The 18,802-nt window shown below is 42.1% G+C and overlaps 1 protein-coding gene across 1 annotated transcript in view; it reads right to left on the bottom strand.

Annotated features, from left to right (window-relative positions):
- Positions 1–18,802, bottom strand: part of SEMA3D (semaphorin 3D) — a 188,887-nt gene that overhangs the window by 19,360 nt on the left and 150,725 nt on the right. The window contains exons 12-16 of the mRNA XM_006032351.3: positions 12,580–12,802; positions 7,710–7,798; positions 5,909–5,950; positions 4,060–4,217; positions 1,659–1,723 (exon numbers count right to left, since the gene is read on the bottom strand). Coding sequence (XP_006032413.2) covers positions 1,659–1,723; positions 4,060–4,217; positions 5,909–5,950; positions 7,710–7,798; positions 12,580–12,802 — 577 coding nt within the window. The remainder of the gene's footprint in view (positions 1–1,658; positions 1,724–4,059; positions 4,218–5,908; positions 5,951–7,709; positions 7,799–12,579; positions 12,803–18,802) is intronic.

The following is an 18,802-nucleotide window of genomic DNA, read 5'->3' as shown; positions in this document are numbered from 1 at the left end:
CTTTCCCTCTGAAAATGGGAATGGGCCCTTTGTCAGTAAAAAAAGAGACCACAACAGAAAGGCAGCAGCTGTGCAGAAGTTTATCGTGCCCTGACCTGTTAGGCTCCTGAACACTTTTACAGCAGCATCAGGTTGACGTTAAAATATATTCCTCAACACATAACTAACAGTGGTTTCTGGGACACAAGGATACACCAGATAAGGCACTGAACTGTATGTGAAGAGACTTGCTGTGTGACCTCTCTCTCTCTGTCTGTCCTCCTCTTCTCAACCTTGCCCATCTTACTTGTGCAGACTGTAAGATCTTCAAGCACAAATCACCTCTGATGCTATGTTGGTCCAACACGTACAACATTGAGGCCTCAATCTTAACAGTGTCTCATACCATAACAGAATGTTTATTTATTATGAATAATATTAATATGCCAGGGGCTGGGATATTAGTTTAAGACCACGTAAGTCTGGATAATCCCTAGCTAGTTGCTTAAGCTGGCTCTATGTTTTATTTTTGCTGCCATATCAAGGCTTTCAAGTCCATATCCGTGCACTCTGTAAGTAGTCTTAGATTTGTTCAGTTAAAACAGTCCCTTTGGTACATCATCTGCCATCCAGGGAAACACAACACCATCACTGTTTGAAGTCAAGGATGAAATCGTGGCCGCACTGAAATCATCTGGAGCTTTGCTACTCATTTCAATGAAACCACGATTCTGCCCTGACTTTTTAATGATGTCTGCTGTGGGTGTGCCTAGCCAGTGCTTCACAGACCATGCAGCAGACTGAGCCAGGGTCAAGCAGGCCTGATCCTTGCTGTGACTCAAGCTGACTTTGGTGGCTGGTTTCCCGTGCTGGCTACCAGAGATCAACCCAAAGCGGCGGTGTGTACCAAATCCGAAGCGAAGCTCAACAATACAATAAATGGTGTTTTGACTGGATGGTTCCCTTTAATAACTGAATGTAAAAGCCCCAGACAAACCAAAACTCCACTTTGAATGCTTTTCATTTATTTTATGCTGCCACAGAAATTGCAGTGTAACCACAGGATTTAGTACTGACAGTGCACACTGTAAGTGAACTGCTGTCCTTGCCAAAAGTGTGAGCCAGACACTTTGGCAGCCAAAAGAGGGGGGTTTCTTGACAGGGGTGGGTGTAGGTCCGTGTTAATAACAGGAGTGTTTAAGTAGCTGCAGAGAAGGGGAAACAGGATGGTTTTGGCAGCTGAAGCCGAGGTTTGGGACTTCTGTCAAGTGTGTGTAGGGAGGCAGGGAGGAAGAAGGAGTATTTCCTGTTTCCTCCTTTGGGGTTTCTTGCTTGGTTTTCCCCTTTACCCGAATACTCTGCAAGGGAGTGGCAGTGCTTGCGTATACTCATGGTGAGGTGAAGGTGCATGTCTCCTCAGCCATATTATTCCCCTCTATATGTGTCTCTCTCCCGTGGGATGTATAAGTGAGTCTGTTTTATTTTTTTCTTCCAAGTTCCCTTGACTCAGAGAGTGTAATTGCTGAACAAGGGCTATACGTAGAGTAAATGTTTAGGGATTGTAATTGCATAAGCATTAACTGCCCTGATCTCTCCTGAGACCTAATTCCACAAGTGTTTACAAACAGACAGATGGACAGATAGCACACACTGTTACAAAGAGAAGGGCAAGTACTTACTGTCTTCCGCATCCCAACACTGGGCAACTGGGTCTCCATATTTGACATCTTGCCTCCTAGCTCTCCTATGGGAAGAGCATGAAAATTTGTAACACTTCAGACATAATTGCTGGAATTCAGCAACAAACTACAGAGGAGCTCAGCAGATGTGAGACCGCAGTGCTCCCACCCTATTGCTGGCAATTACAACCCTAACTAAAACCAGCCTCGCCCTCAAAGCGGCATGTGGCCGGGAGAGATTTGTAAAATAGGCATAAAAAGACAGGCCCGTGATTTAAGGAAACCACTGTGAAGAGGGAGATCTACCTAGAACAGGCCGAGAGCAATCTAGGGGTAGAGAGAATGGCTAAATCTTCATTACAAGCTCTGTCAGGTCCAATGGCAGGTCTTAAGGCTGATTATCTTTGGTCAAAACACTCAGTGTGCCATATCATGAAAAGGTTCGGCAGACCACATTCCTACCTGGTTCAACACTGTGTATTGTTGACTAGAGAATCAACCACAACATAAGCAAAGGGGAAAATTTATGGTTTGCTTTGAATCTTAATTTGCTCTAGCCAGGAGCCAGAAAGTATGGGTATGGGAACTTTATGTACAGATGAACAGAGTAAGGGCCTCAGTCAGAAGTCATGGTTTCTTTACTATTCTTAAATGCTTATGGAGCTTTAAACACATTATTTACCTCTTTGTGACTCAGGCTTGCTTTTGTTAAAATCCTACTGATCATACTTGGCTTTCTACTGTATTTCATTTGCAGATCTCAAGAGGATATATATATTATTTTATTTTTTCAGAATTGGGAAGTTGAGAGACAGAGAGGATGCTACATCCTCAAGGTCATACAGTAACTCAGATAGGAGTAAAACCTTACAAAAGTGCAAAGCATAAGTAGGCTCTTGATGTCATGAGTCCATCATAGAAAGAGATTAGATATGCTGGAAGCACACCATGCCAAATAACTAGATTGAACTGAAAGAAACAAGTCATGAGTAACTACCCTATAGGAGGAGGCACAAGGACACTCACCAAGTCCTCCTCCTTCAGCCTTGCTCTCACAAAACAATGGTACATAGACAGACACAACACTGGCCTTGATATCAAAGACCACTGATACAAGTGGTAATGATGCAACTGTTAAATCTGCATGATTCGACAGAGAGGAAAATGTAACAAAACCACTGCGACTTTCCTCAGGGTCAAAGTTAGGACTACTTAGTTCACTTATATCACTCGAGGAGGATGCAGGTGCAACAGCTGACACATGCTACCTAGTAGCAGCTCTCCCTCCCCTTTAGAGCAGTTAAAAGGTAAATTTGTCCATGCTGTTGACCTGTCCATCAATCTGAGGATCTTTTTAAATGAATAAACCCTCATTCCCCATATCCTCATTCACAGGAACAAGAACAGGATTGCCCTCCACAAGCTGCCTGGGTGATTGACTTTTTACTGACCCTTAACAGTTTTCTCTTTTCCTTTATGTTTCTCCGAATTTGCTCTAGTTTACTTTGGCTTAAGGTAAAACATATAAAGTTCCTTGACGTGTGACACAATGACCCATGACTCACGTACTACAATAGTTTGTGCAATTGTTTAGGCCCTAGTCCTGAAATCTCTAGGCAAGAAAAATTCTCATTCAGCTGCCTATAAGGACTTCAACCTTGGACCTTGTTGCGAGTGTTTCCTGTAGGATCATCTAAAGGAGAAGGAAGAGATCCAGTATGAGTGACTCCAAGAATTTGGGCGTTCCAAGAGGGGCATCTAATGCCACATCAGAAATTCGGCCACCCTTGTACAGGGGGTACAGTAGACATCCCCTCCGTGCTGGCTCAATTCTGCTAGCTGGTGGTTAGAATGAGTTCACACCTCAACTCCTTTTCCTTTGGGGAGGCAAATGCAGTCACCGGCAGTCAACATGGCACTTACATAACCATAATGCAGCTCCCTGTCTCCTTGCAGTGGTTGACCTGCATAGAGTGATTACTGAATGATGATGTCCTTGGGCTATGATTTCTGGGCCATTTAGCTTAAAGCAGACACATTCTGCCTCACATTAAACTCCACATGAGTTTAGCCTCAGTGCATGAACAGAAGTGCACAAAGCTGTCTGCATTACTCCCTTTGTACACTTATATTAAACCAGCTACAATCTGTATCTCAAAGAATGTCGCATATAAAACAATGGATTGGTTACACTAGTTGCAGTTCCACCATTATAACTTCACATGATTAAATGGTGCAGTGTCCTCTAAGCTCTCCCAGCAGAAGTAGAATACCCGGCCAAAGTTATGTCTTCATTTTAGTTACATGACATGTTACAAACATGCAAAAGTGCTTCCATTGCTCTCAATGGGAAATATATGAGTGGGCAGATATTTCATAGAAACGCTGTCCATTTTCTTACCTTTTAGAAGTGGGTGCATATCTGGAACATGAGTTTCCATCCCAAGCGCAGTATGGGTCTCTGGCCAGGCAGCAGTCTGCACAAGCCTTCCCATATGTGTGACATCTGTGCAACGAGAGCTGAACCAATCCATCTTTGGAACCAATGTACAATTGTTGCTGCAAAGTAGGCAAAGCAAATGAATTAGGAGCAACTTTTAAGCAATTCTTTTAAATGTTCCTTGCTTCAATACCACAGTTGATGGCTTTCAACTTTGCCCCAGATTTTACAGAACGAAAGAGAATTTCTCATTCAGTGTAAAATGTTTCTCAGGACACTCCGTGCGCTGGCAAGTTTCCATCAATTCCAGGAAACATGATGGCAGAAGAGGGTTATGGTACAAAAAGGACTATAACTGTTAATATAAATGGAGAGTATCCAAAATTAGCAGCAAGTCCCAGAGAGGGCAACTTGTGTTTTAATAATTTGATAAGAAGGATGGTTTTGATGTTAATACACCAGATTAATAATCAGGACATTTGGGTTAACTTGGGCAAATAATATTACTGTATTTCATGGTGTATAAGTCGAGTTTTGAAGTCCAATTTTTAACTCTTAAAATTCAACCTTGACTTATACACCATATCAGCGTCCCTTGAAAGCAGCATCAGGCTAGTGCTCAGCTGGCATGGACTAGGCAGTGTTGCTCACAGGGGATGGGGGTGTGCCAGCTGAGTGCCGAGTCTAAAGATGCTTGTAGGGGAGGGTGATGGGGACGGGGATAGGGCTAAGTTCGGCACTCGGCATGGCCCCATCCCAGCAAGTAGGGCTGCCTGTGCCGAGCCAGCCAAGCACTGAGCCCGGCCCTGTCCACTGTGGGCGGCACTGCTGAGCACTGCACCCGGTTGCACCTGCCAAGCACTAAGCCCAGCAATGCTTGAATGGGACGGGGCTGGGATCAGCATTTGGCAGATCCACTTGCAGCAGGCAGGGCCAGGCTCACTGCTCAGCTGACGTAGCCCCATCCCCTGTGAGCAGCACCATGCTCGGTGCTCGGCTGGCATAGAGCTGCTTGCAGGGGATGGGGCCATGCCAGCCGTGTGCTGAGCCTGTCCCCATCCCCTGCAAGTAGTGCTGACACATGTGTACCCCAGTGTCTGCCCACAGTGAGGGTGCCCAGCCTGCAGTAAGGGTGTGCAGCAGCTGGTATAAGTTGACCCCAGATTTCTGATCCAAAAAGTTAGGTTGACTTATACACTGGATCTATGAAATTCCTAACTTTCTGGATCAGAAAAATGGGGCCAACTTATACACCATGTCGACTTATACACCATGAAAATTGGTACACCTTTGTGCCTCAGCTCCCGTATGTAAAATGGTGATAATATGCCCTTTCTCCCATTCTTTGCATGACCTGCCTATACAGACTGTAAGCACAAAGAACATGGACTCTCTCTCAATGCATGTAAAGAACCTAACCCACTGAGACCCTGATCTCAATTACATCTCTTGACTATTATGGCCAATAATAAAATGAAGATAATTTCTTGTTAGGCTGATAAATTATACTGAGGCAAACTTTTATTGTGGTTGTGTATGTATCAACTTCATTCACAAATCCCACATGCATATGACTAAAGATTTTGTTTCCATGAATAAATTACCAGTTTGGGAACACAAACTACTGTTTGCAGGCAAATGTGAACTGTGCAAGCAAACTAGGTTTCATATATATATTTCCCCATATACAGCTAATGTTGACAAAGCTTTTAAAAGCACAGCCAGCAGGCAATAGATGTCACCTGCAACAAGCTAGACACTCAGAAAACCCTAAACTTACAATTGTTAATTAAACAACGTGGCAAATTACCTGCTTCAGGGAAAGCTCCATAGTTGAGATAACTGATGGATGCTGAAAAATGAATATATAAGTGTCAGTAAAGCTATTCATGTATGCTTATTTCTATCAAAACTAAAAAGAAAAAAGATCTGAACATCTCTCTGACAACATAATAAATAAAACTGCAAATCAGCTTAGTTTAGGTAGGTATGAAAAAAAAAGATCAGAAATAATCAAATACCTGGTCCCAAAAATACACATGGGTAAATATTCCTTGTTATTTCCAAGCAAATTGGTTTTTATTCATACAGATTGCAATTTGCCCTGTTGGGGTGGAGGGGGGAGGGAGGGCAGCATTGGGTCTATGTATCAACTTTAGTTCCTATTAAACACTTTTCTGAAGGCTTAAACGAGACTTGAGGGATACAAGCTGCTCTTCTGCATCCAATGAATTTTGCTTTTATTGAAATCAAGGAAAGCTTTGCCAATTCCTATTCTCCTGTATCACCTAACATCTACTAGAATAAGATATGTCTAAGCCTATTGTTTAATTTTGATTGCCTGGGGAGGGTGGGAGAGGGGGGAAAGAATGCTTTGCAGTCATCCTTCCTCCTTCAATTTTCTGTATTTTCTTAAAGAGTATAGAGATAACATTTCTGAAGTGGAGGGAAGTCTGCTAAGCAGAGAAAAAGAACCCAACCCTTTGGTTTTAAATATGATATGGCACATTTGCCCTTGACGTTACATTTTAAGAATGCAGTAAATTGGTGCACGTACTGAACCTCCTGATTACTTGGCAGCCCATTGAGCAATCTTGGTATTTTCAAAGTGATATTTATAATTGGTGTCCATGGCAGCAGAAAGATGACATGGAGAACCTTTAAATCAAGAATGTTCTCATCATATAGATGAGGCATCCAAAGGCATGCGGAGTGATTTACTCTGTAAACGTATTTGTACAGAGTGTGCTGGGTGAACTTGTGGTGCCCTGTTTCAAACTCACTCAATTATTTTGGGTTAAAACTTTGATTAAGATCCTCATACTTGTGAGTTTTCACTACAGCTAGGAAAGAGAACAAAAACAAAGATGAGGTGGTAGGGAGAGAGCAGACCAGAAATGACAAACATAAGAGTAGGGGAACCTCACAGAATAACAGGGGAACTGAGGGAGACTGGAAAAAAAAAAGAATAAGAAAGAAACAATTAAATCCAAAAATCAACTGGCCTTCAGCCGTTCTGTTCCCAGCTACACTGGTGTAAATCCAGAACATCTCCAAAGCAATTAGCACTATTAATCAGCATTTGTTTTGGTGTAACAGTGAGCAAAATTTGGCTCAGTGTAAGACTCTATTAATATGGAATCCATGTACATAAATTAGCTCAATGTCAGTGACTTTTCTTCTAAGTATCTACTGTCAAACGCTCAAAACTCATGAATTAACGTCTGCTCCCCTATCATGAGATTGTACACACACACACACATATTAAGCTCTTTGTTTTTATTTGTCTCCTGCTTTATGATACTTTACGGTTCATATTTTCAAGTTCTTTCTCCATAAACAGGATAACCAGAAAGCTGTTGTAAAAAGAAACCAGGTGACTCCAGAAGCTATGGCATGGAGACAACAAACACCAACAATCAGTGAGTCGCAATTAAACTTACAAAATCAGACTGGTTTTGGTTGAATTGCTTTTTGAAAAATCAAAGGACTTAAAATGAAATATAACATCCATTTGGAACCTAAACTAGTTTTAATAAGCAAATAGTCTGACAGGCTGAAATTAAGGATATTAAACTCTGGCTCTATTTAAAACGGCTGTTAAAGTTTACCTTGAATATTTGCAGCTCTTCCAGGACTACTTCCTCCTTTACCCACTTCTCCTTGGTAATACTCACAACTTTGAGAACTGTCCCTAGATCTGAAAAGAATGCAATAATGTAGTGTAAAACTAGTGGTATTTTGGGGTATTTAAGCCTTTTACTCTTTTGGACTGGCTTCATATCAATTCTTCTTCACGAATGTTTTCATTCTAAAGAGGAAAAAAGAACCTCAGACCATAGATCATATTCCACATATCCAGGACTTTGCTCTCAAAAAGGCAGCTAGCTGTCTTAGGAATGTGCATGGTCCTCATTAACCTGGTATATGACAACCTCAATGTTTAGTGTATTTATCATAACAGAACACCTGTGAGGGTAGCTAGGCTATTTTCCTTACTTTATAATGGGGAACTGAAGCACAGGGAGTCTCACCGTCTTGCCCAATGTCACATTCAGGAAGCCTGTAATGTAGCCGGAATTGAACCAGTCTATCAAGCCTTTGGCCACTGGATCATCCTTCTTCAAACATAGCACAGATCAAAGCTTAAAGTCCTACAGTGTTTTGCTGATTGGGGGGGCTTAACGACTACATAACCAACATACAGTATATGATGTGTCTGAAACACAAGCACAAGTACTTTAGAAAGAAATATAGACAGTTATTCAAGATCTCAAATCTTGATGTACTCAAGTGTATACCCTTCAATCTGTTGAGGTGCAGAGATGAGAGGTAAAGTTAGCTCTCTCTCCACCTCTGCCACTGACTGTAACTTGGAGTCTTTGTGACTTAGGTTTTCACCTCAGATGGAGTTGCAGCCCTTCTCAAACTTCACAGGAAAGAGGGTGTTTTTTTGTTTTGTTTTTTTATACTTGAAAATCACTTTTGAGAATTGGGTTTAATTCTGCCCTGTAATTCTGTGGGTGGGATGTCATTTCTTTGTGTGTGTGTGTGTGGGGGGGGGGGGGGGGGGGGGGGTGGGTGTGGTTGCTGTGGGGGGGGGGGGGGGGTGAGGTCCTATGAACATGATGGATTTTTAGTTTTGGTGACTGAAGCATGGTGTGCGCGGAGGATGGGGGGGTGGGGAAATAAACATTTCTTTCAACTTAAACCAAACCTTTTTTTAAATAGCAGGTACATTTGAAATGTGTTGTTTCAAAATGAAAAAAATGGTGCTTATTTCATATAAAAGCATTGCAACAGAAACATTTACTATATTTGATAGCTTTCAGCTAAAACTTTTCACTCCATTCACCTTTAACCACAGATAATTTCAGTTGATCTGAAACTTCAGTTTCTCTTGAATTTACTAATTAACAAAATCTTTTCACATAGTTCTTGTCAACATTGGGTTATCTCACATTGCCTTAACAAAAAGGTATTAAAAACTAGCGAAGGGACAGGTCCTGTGCATGTGGGATATAGAAGTGATGGGAAAGACAAGTCTATCCAGTGATAAATATTTTGTGTAGTATCGCAAAGAGAGAGAATGGATTTGAAAGTAAAGAATTATTTCAGGGTTCTTGGTTTTCCAAACTGCAGAAGATGACATTACTGACACAAAGTTCAGATAACATCACTGCCTTCCTGTTAATAATTTCAGCACAATTAGCAAAGAATGTGGAGCTACAACAGGCTGATGTTACAAAATATGTACATAATAGGAAGCATTTCTAAATTCTCCACGAGTGCTGAATGCATTCAAGCATATTTTAAGCTTCCAATCTACTGCTGACCAAAACCTTCTGAGTAATTGGTGCATTTTTATATAATCTTTGAAATATTATCTTTCACTCTGATTTTCCACAGGACAAATTTAAAATATAAAATGGAATAAAAACATGTGCTTGGAAAAAAAGCTCCACTTTAAGTAACAAGACTGCAGCTAATAATTTTTTTTCTGATCAAATGAGGACTGCCACCTGGTGGCTGCTTGCTCACTACCTGATTTGAAAGCTCTACAGTACAGAAAAAATATATTGAAGAACTAGGGGCCTGTAATATATAGTAATAGCTAACCTGATGGGAGTGTAACTGTTGATCTCTTGATAACTTTATTTTTTAAGAGAAGCTATAGTACTGGCAAATAGCAAAAACCTGAGGGCAACTTCTAGACTAAACTGAAATTATAGCAGAGATGTGTTTGGCCTCAAATTTAACTTTTTTGAATGTTTGTTAAATTTTTTCTTTTAATATTTTTCTGGCATTTTCAACCTGCTAACAGATGTGAGCATGCATAGGTTTCAGCTGTAGCAAAACCATTTAAAGCTTAAGGCTTTTGCTATTTTTTGAAAGTGTTGTGGTTACTTTCTTCTTTTGATTCCTATCAAAAAGACTTTGTTCAGTGAAGATCTTCCATGCTTTAAGAGAGTGCTTTTTATATTCAATGTGTAACATGACAACACACCACAATAAAGTCCTTTCTTGCAATAAAATCCAGCACACTTTATCCTGCTTTCACAGAAGATACTTCATGATATTTTTTTAATGAAATCACTTCTTAGGGGAGGGAGCAAATTGATAGCTCTGTAGGGCTAAGCATTCCACCAGATTTTCTCTGTTTTCTTGCCCATGATAGCATAGCTGAGACCAGGAGAGTGGTGGTGGATGGGTCATTTTCGACCTGGAGGGATGTGGGCAGTGGGGTCCCCCATGGCTCAGTCTTCAGGCCCGCATTGTTCAACATCTTCATCAGCGACTTGGATGAGGGGGTGAAAAGCACCTTGTTCAAATTCACAGATGACACTAAGATGTGGGGAGAAGTGGGCACGCTAGAAGAGAGGGCTACAACTAGATCTGGACAGGCTACAACTAGATCTGGACAGGTTACAGGGGTGGGTGGATGAGAATAGGATGGGATTCAATACTGACAAGTGCAGGGTACTGCACCTAGGGATAAAGAACCAGCAGCATACCTACAGGCTGGGGAACTCCCTTCTTGTCAGCACAGAGGCAGAAAAGGATCTTGGCGTCATTATAGGCTCCAAGATGAACATGGGCCGCCAATGTGGGGATGCGGTCAGTAAGGACAACCGCACCTTGTCATGCATCCACAGATGCATCACGGGCAGGTCCAAGGAGGTGATCCTCCCCCTCTATGAGGCACTGGTTAGGCCGCAGTTGGAGTACTGCATCCAGTTCTGGGCGCCGCACTTCAGGAGGGATGTGGACAACATGGAGAGGGTCCAGAGGAGGGCCACTCGCTTGATCCGGGGACAGCAGGGCAGACCCTACGAGGAGAGACTACGGGACCTGAACCTGTTCAGCCTCCACAAGAAAAGGCTGAGAGAGTATCTGGTGGCCATCTATAAACTTATCAGAGGGGACCAGCAGGGAATGGGAGAGTCCCTGTTCCCCCAAGTACTACCGGGAGTAACAAGGAATAACAGCCATAAGTTGACTGAGGGTAGGTTCAGGCTAGACATCAGGAAGCACTACTTCACAGTCAGGGCGGCTAGGATCTGGAACCAACTTCCAAGGGAAGTGGTGCCCACTCCTCCCCTGGGGGTCTTCAAAAGGAGGCTAGATAATCACCTAGCCGGGGTCGTTTGACCCCAGCATCCTTTCCTGCCATGGCAGGGGGTTGGACTTGATGATCTGCTCAGGTCCCTTCCGACCCTACATACCCTTCCCCAGCCTGGCAGTCAGCTGCAGGAGGACTCCAGGTGCCCCCCACCTAGATCCAGGAGGCACGAGTTGCCCCCCCAGCATGCTCCCCGGTAGGCCCAGAAGTGCTTCTGGTCCACTTCTAGGTCTGCTGTCGAGCGCGCTGGAGAGCAAGCCCTCCATGCTTCTGTGGGATGCTCCATCTGCCTCAGCACTGCAGCGATCACAAGCCCCTGCTACCCAGATATTTGTAGAAAAAACATTAAAGCTGTCTTTATGTCCAAATCACCCCGAATCAATTCAGAGAGATTAAAGGGTCCTCTGATTTGATTCGGATTTGGCGATTCGGCCACCAAAGCAGGCCAAATGCCCACCGAATCAAATCAGGGACCAAAGCTTTATACAACCCTAGTAGGCAATGTAACCCACTTGGATATCTCCCAAGAGCATCCCCATGCTGTCTCAAAAGAGCCTGAGAATGGCATTGGGGTTTGCATTTGGGACGTACCTAATTTCTCTCTACTGTCAAACTGCTTGGGATTGGGCCTATGCAGACCAGGAATGACTGATTGGGCCTTGGTTTTTGGTGGTAATCCCAGGCTCAGCAGAAAGCTAGTACTGGTGTTAGTCAAGGTCCATGGGGCCAGGACGACAGCCAAGTAAAAAACCTAGCTCTGTAATTCAGTGCATTTACTGGGAGTTCAGACTTCAGTTTTAAGGTCCATTCTGTCAGAATTATTTATCTGTAATATAAAATGCACGGAAAGGCATGGCAGCAAAACTGAACGTGGCTGGTCCTCTTGCTGTGTGAGAGCTATGCTCCACAAATTATTACTGGATTGTGTCCTTCAGGGGATGCTGGTGCTACTCCTCCTTCACCCTGGATCCTAGTGGGGAGAAGGTAGGACCTAGGCACCTGGTTGCTCAGACTGGGAAGTTCAGAGCATACATACAATGTAGAGACCTAGGGAGCTTGGAAAGCTCCTAGGATGTTTAAGGTGCCTCCAGGGTTAGAGAGCTGCTGACCTGGGGGGATGGATGTGGTCTGAATTGTTGATTGGGAGATGCCTAAAGCCTGCCTGCATCCCATTTTAAGCACCTATTTTTCTCTTCTGGATGTTACCCATGTGGCAATGATGAAGGGGTTAATTCAGATCCCAGTGAAACTAATGGAAAAATTCTTAATGAAAAAGGTCTCAAATGATCTTCCTCATCCTTTTTAACTGTTCAGCATTATTGCCCATGCAGAAATATAACAAGAGTGCTTTCACATACCTGTTCCGAGGAATATAACATCATATTGACCATCTTCTGCCATAACATGATCCACCACAATCTGTGTCAGTCGGTAGTCGACACTGATCCTTGTAAATACAGGTCCTCCAGTCACTGGGTAAACTGACTTGTACATCAGTGGATGACGTCTGATAAAACTAATGACATCATCTGGAAAATCTCGGGTAGATTTTATAAGCGGGTCATAGGTTTTGCTTGGACACTGAACAAAAGAGAGGGGACAAGGAGAGGATATTAGGAAAGAATACAGATTAATCTGCAGGATTCGCTTGCAGGTTAGGAATGTTTTAACTGAAAAATCACCAGGCTCGACTGGAAGCAAAGTTTGACACACAAGATTTTGTCCAACTTTCACTGAACTCTGTTCAGTCCTTTGCAAAAACAGGCCCCTTATTCAAGTGCCTAACTATGGCATTAGGATGCAGCCTTTTATTTTGTTTCTAAAAAGAACATCCTGGCTACTGTGATTTTATTGAGTATATCTCTAAACAAACACAGTGATGCACAGAATAGCTGCTATAAATTCAGGATTGTCTGTTTGTAAAGCCTGATTGCCAGAGGTCAGGTGATTTTGGCCTTTTACTGGAAAAAGCTCCAATGGGTTTTCTAATTTAAAGAAGTACTTTCGATATCCAACAACTCTGTATTTTGTTCTATGTCTCCCTTCTCTGCTCCTATGAACTGCTCTTGGGCTGCTAAAACTGACTTAAATTTTATTTACTCCATCCCACTCATTTACAGGGTGCATCTACACGGGATGCCCACTGCGCAGCTGTTACTGCACAGTCATTTAGTACTTGCATGACCAAGTACTAAATGCCCGCGTAGTAACCAACATTACTGCGCGGTAGCATCCTGGCACAGTTGGCTGGTGATGCTGACTGTGTAGTAGCTCGTTACTACTGTGGATAGCTCGTTACTACTGGGCAGTAGCATTGCATCACAGTTCATGCCCAGCAATGCTACTGTGCCATAGTAATGAGCTACTGTGCACTAAGCATCTCGTCTAGATGCACCCACAGAGTTATAAATCATATTTTTTGTCCATCTCTCTCTCTCTCACACACACACACACACACACACACACACACACACAGAGTGTAATTGTTGCTGATGATTTTCCCTCGCACAATCTAGCAATCCTCTCTCAGGAAGAACTTCTACTGAGGTCAGTGAGAGCTCTGAGTGCCAGCCAGTTGCTGGAATTGTATAGTAAGGTTTAGCAGCATATGTTAGCAATTAGTAATAAGGGTCTATCTAGTAGGTATTTTGCCTCATTGAAACACTCTTTTGATGAAACTAATTTAAAGCTACCTCTCTGCCTCAAGTTTAAAGTTACTTTAGTAAATACATGCTAAAACCATTACTGGAAGTGTCCTGTTCTCTTCTCCATCTGAACAGAGCACGAGGTCAGGTCATACGGTTGTATCACTATCACTAAGCACGGTGTTCAGGAACACTGTACTGTAATTGTATATGTCAGCAGGATGCATGTTGTTCATGACACATTTTAAAATTCTTTCCAACAGGCACTAGGATAATCAAGAGTGCACAGTCTTCAGCCATAAATGATCAAGTAACACGAGGAAGAAAAATCTCCAAAATGTCTGACTTTCATTATTGTTGTAACTCTTACCACTGTTAAAAGTAGAAGTCCCAGGGGGGGTCTGTGTTTTAAACAAGTGCTCAGTCCAGAGTAATCTCAATTCCCATGGAAGTCAGGAAGAACCATAGTGCTCACCTAGTCTCACACTATTAATCTGGAAGCAAGACACTGCTGCTCCCAGGGAAGGCAAGTGTCTGTTGAATACTAGATCTTCCTCAGTGTGAGATGTGCTCTATAGAAGAGTGCCCCTCACCTAGGGAAGGCCTGTTACTTTAGAAATTGGAAGAGTGAATAAGTATCTGGACTACTTAAAGGGGAAAAGAAAAACTTTTGTTGTTTACCTCTCCATTTTAAGATTCATATATACATCAGCACCCCCTTCATTTGATACAGTCAGCAAATCCCACGCACATCCGATTTTTCAACAGTAAGTCTACAGTGCCCTCTGGTGACTATCATTGGAAAGCTCCTAGATACTGCATCCTCAACACAAATACAAGAGGCACTGCCTGTTAGTGTTTCGCAGGTATCCCAAACTGCTTAATTTCTCAGGTTCACAACCTACCCTGATCTATGCATAACAAAGGTGAGCAAAATAAAGCAGAGAAGCCCCTGAGCTTGGGTGGGAGAGGGGTGAACAGAAGCTTACTCCATGCTGTCCAAAGGCTACAGATGCCCTACTGCTCTATTTCATCAAGTTCGGGGCTCTCCAGCATTGGGGGAGTCTGCCAAAACATAACCAGAGCAATTCTTTTGCCATCTGCTCCCCAACTAATGGTGCATTACCGCTGCTGGAACGTCATGAGAAAAAATAGCTTAACCCTGTTCCCTTTGTTATGTTTTTGCTACGAAACAAAAGACTGCTCTAATTTCTTCTTCTTATGTATCATGGGAAGTTTAAAGAAACCTCAAGAGGCCATCTAATTCAACCCTCTGCTTAAGGCAGGAACCCTCTGCTCAAGGGGGATTATGGTAGGAGTTAGGTAATTATAGAAAGTAATTCCGCTGTCTTTTAACTTTCTGTTTTATGAACTGAATGGAGATCCTTTTGGCTCTCAATGTAAGGCAGGTTCCCGGAACTTTTCTCTAAATTGCTTCTAATTTTTCAAACATCCTTTCTTAAAATTTAAACACCAGATCTGTTTCAAAGATACAGCCATTCCTATCCACCCACATAGCTAAAAAAAACCCCTCTTTTCAGGCTCTTATCTCCTGGCTCGATTATAGAAACATCTTTTTATCGTCTTGAGAAATGCAGCTTTGCCCTGCTCACAGTCATTCACAATATAGCTGCAAAGATCATTTTCCTAGTCTGCTGGCTGGACCACATCATCTCTGTTTTTGCATCTCTCTACTGGTTTTCCCTTCTCCCTTGCAGCAAACACAAGCTACTTGACTTAATTTCAACTATGCTTAAGGTCTAACCCACACCGTACCTGTCGTCTCTCAGTATCACAAGGTCAAGTGTATCAAGAAGATACAAATAATGAGTGAGACGAATGGGGCACTAATTTGGCTGAGGATAGGCACAGGATACTGGCTTCCAAATGTACTTCACACACTACTATGATTTCTGCCACGGTGTCTTTCACATGTGGAAAGACCTTCCTATAGGCATCCCCAATGCTACCTCATTACCCCACGTCAAATACAACTTCCTTAAAACTTCTTTGCCATGGTGCCTGCAGAAAACTCACCAAGGGTTGATCTACTATTTGCTGCCCACTATGCCTGTCATAAAAAAGTTGGCTGAATAATCCTTGTGCCTCCTGTCAGATGGAGCCGTAACACAGAATGTAAGGAGGGATGGCCGATGAAGAAATCTCTCTGCAGTGTGCTTGGGCAAAACTAAGGCTTGTGGTGAGAGTGTTTTGTAATCATCCTTCACAGCTGATTTAAACAGAGAGAACAGAACTCATCTCCATGCTAAGTTTTCAAATACCCAATTTTCAATTTGACAAGCTTTCTACCTCCGATGCCAGCTAAAGGCTCAGTGGTTAAGACTTGCTACAGTACAAAAGAGTCAGCATAATGCAAAACATTCACACTATGTCAATACTATGCCAGATACTGAGGGCACCCTTCCTACACAGTTAGTGTGCATTCTTCCAATGACTAGACAGCTACGGTTACCAGGAACAACATTTTCCTAGCAGATTCATTACTAGACGTGGATTGTGTGATACTTTTTTCCCCCACTGTATACATTACAATTTTCTATATGCAACTTCTATTGTATTATTGAGAACTCTGTATTAAGGAGCTCACAGAATTGGAGCAGAGATCAACGATGCAGACTTTGATTGTATAAGCAGATCATACATTCAAATGGAAAATCCAATTGATACAGTTTATCTAAGTCAAAAAGATAAATTTGCTTATTTTGGCATGTAGTACAAGTAGCTAGTAGCCTCTGAAACTATTCTCTTGAAGGAGAGGGTTTAACATTTACATACAGAACTGCACAAACCCTTAAAAAAAGAAACGAGTTAGACTTGCATTAGGCTTGTCTGTATCTTTAAGTGTCTAAATCCTATTAAAAACATTACTTAGGAACTTAAGATGTATAGAAAGTCAGTACAATTTAGGATCCTTAGTCACTTTTGAAAACTGTACCCCACATTTTTGAAGGCACTGAATTAGCCACTAGTCGAATGTCAATGCACATCCTTCTATAATCATGTCAGCCTACAACAGAAAATGCAGATGCATTTATGTTACTGCAGTGTGGTGAGTATTCACAAAACACCTCTGAAAACACTGAGTTTTGTCAAACGAAGGAGGAGCAGGGATTTCAATTGCCTATTGAAAACTAGGCTCCTTTGGAAATATATTTTCTTTTGGAGCAAGTTATTCCTAGTGGCTTTCTGCCAGCATTTGAATAAGATCGTTATCCTCTGGTTTGCTGAACGTGATCTCCCACGTTCTATTCTCTTCTATGCTTTCACAAATGAAAGCCATTACAAGGGTAGTCCCTGGAGATGGGCTCCAGTCAGATTCATTTGTGGAGATAACAATGTTATTTTAATACATTTAAGCAGAGAACTATTTACTTTGATATTATGTAGCTAAAAACTACAGAATACTGTGACAAATCAAAAAATCAATTGGGGCCAGCCAAAAGCTTTTAGATTTCTAGAAAAATAAAAACAGAACCATAGTAACATGAAAGGAAGCAATTTGGGTACAACAACCACCACAAACAAGCCAAACCATAGATACGAAGTACATTTTTTAGGTCCAGTGCCAGAGAAATCTCTCTTCATCTTCTTAACTATCCAAACCTGATTCTCTTCCCACTTTTACTGGGTTTGAACCTCAAAAAAATCTATTGATTTTAGTGGTGATGTTATTCTTTTGGGGTTTGAGTCAACTGTTGAAGTCTCTGAAAAGTAGTTCAGGTTTCATTTTCTCTACTAAGCTTAGGATCGAGCCTTTGCACCAGCATGTGCTGGAAGAAAATCAAGGCCATTGTCTCCCCGGTTCCAAATGTTCAATTGCTCTCTGACACTGAAATTTCTCTCTTTTCCCCTTGTGTGTATTTTTCTGTAGCACACATTATCACTTGCTAAATATATTACATTCATGTCTAACAGTCCATATATTTGAAAGCTTGCTGTGTGGCCTCATTTACAGATGAATCATTTTTTCTATGAATACCAGTTTGAAAAAATGGATTAGTGTCTGGGCCCAAATGATTTTGCACTTGTTGCCAATGTAAAATCTTTATACATCTTGCTAGGAATGTTGAAGTGGAAAAAGAACCAGGGCAGCAGAGCAAAAAAACAGGAATAACAGTAAAGCATTTAGCAACATGAAAACATTTAACAGTTACACTATTCCCCAGGTCTCCAGTCCTACAGCGCGTGATATGGAGCAGTCTCTGCCCATCAAGTTCAGTGACGCTCCATGCCAAGTTTTGTACTGATCAGTAAGCATGATTAGGGACTAGAGACCTGATCCAAAATTTGTTTAAGTCAGTGGGATTCCCAATGGCTTCAGTGGTCTTTGAATCAGATCCTAAGATATCACCACCGGTGAGAACAGCTGGTCAGGTGGAACTGTGTTATACTTGGCAAAGATAGCTGCTTCCATCAGCCTCTCAGACAGTGGCATGGTTTAGTGGATGGCCAAAGGTTTTTTGCCTTTTAAAAAGTTACCAAACAGCCATTTAAAGCTTTCTCCACCCATAATTACAGACCATCTCTTGAGATCTTTGCTTCCTTCCATGCTAATCAACTTGATATATAACTATAGGAGCTAGGTGGCAGATTAGGAGAATGAAGAAGCCTTTCACCTCCTAAAACTTGAGTTCATATCCTGGCATGTGTCAGAAGTGGAAATGAGATTTATGATCTCTACGTTGTCTATTAAATACATTAATTCACATCAGCAATGGCCAGCTGTTGCCCTCAGAATCCATCATCCTTTCTTATTGAAGTTGATAGGAATATTCATATATATCAAAGGGCACATGACTTAAATACCAAGAGTGCTACATATTAGGTGTGCGAAACGGGCCCTATTCAATTCGGATTAGGATTCAGCCTGAATCAGGGACAATGATTTGATTTGTTGATTTGGATCACTGTCCCT

The sequence above is a fragment of the Alligator sinensis genome, unplaced genomic scaffold, assembly GCF_000455745.1.
Source record: "Alligator sinensis unplaced genomic scaffold, ASM45574v1 scaffold1347_1, whole genome shotgun sequence".
In the NCBI taxonomy this organism is placed as follows: domain Eukaryota; kingdom Metazoa; phylum Chordata; order Crocodylia; family Alligatoridae; genus Alligator; species Alligator sinensis.
The sequence above is the reverse complement of the archived record's forward strand: the minus strand, read 5'-3'. Positions and strand labels throughout refer to the sequence as shown.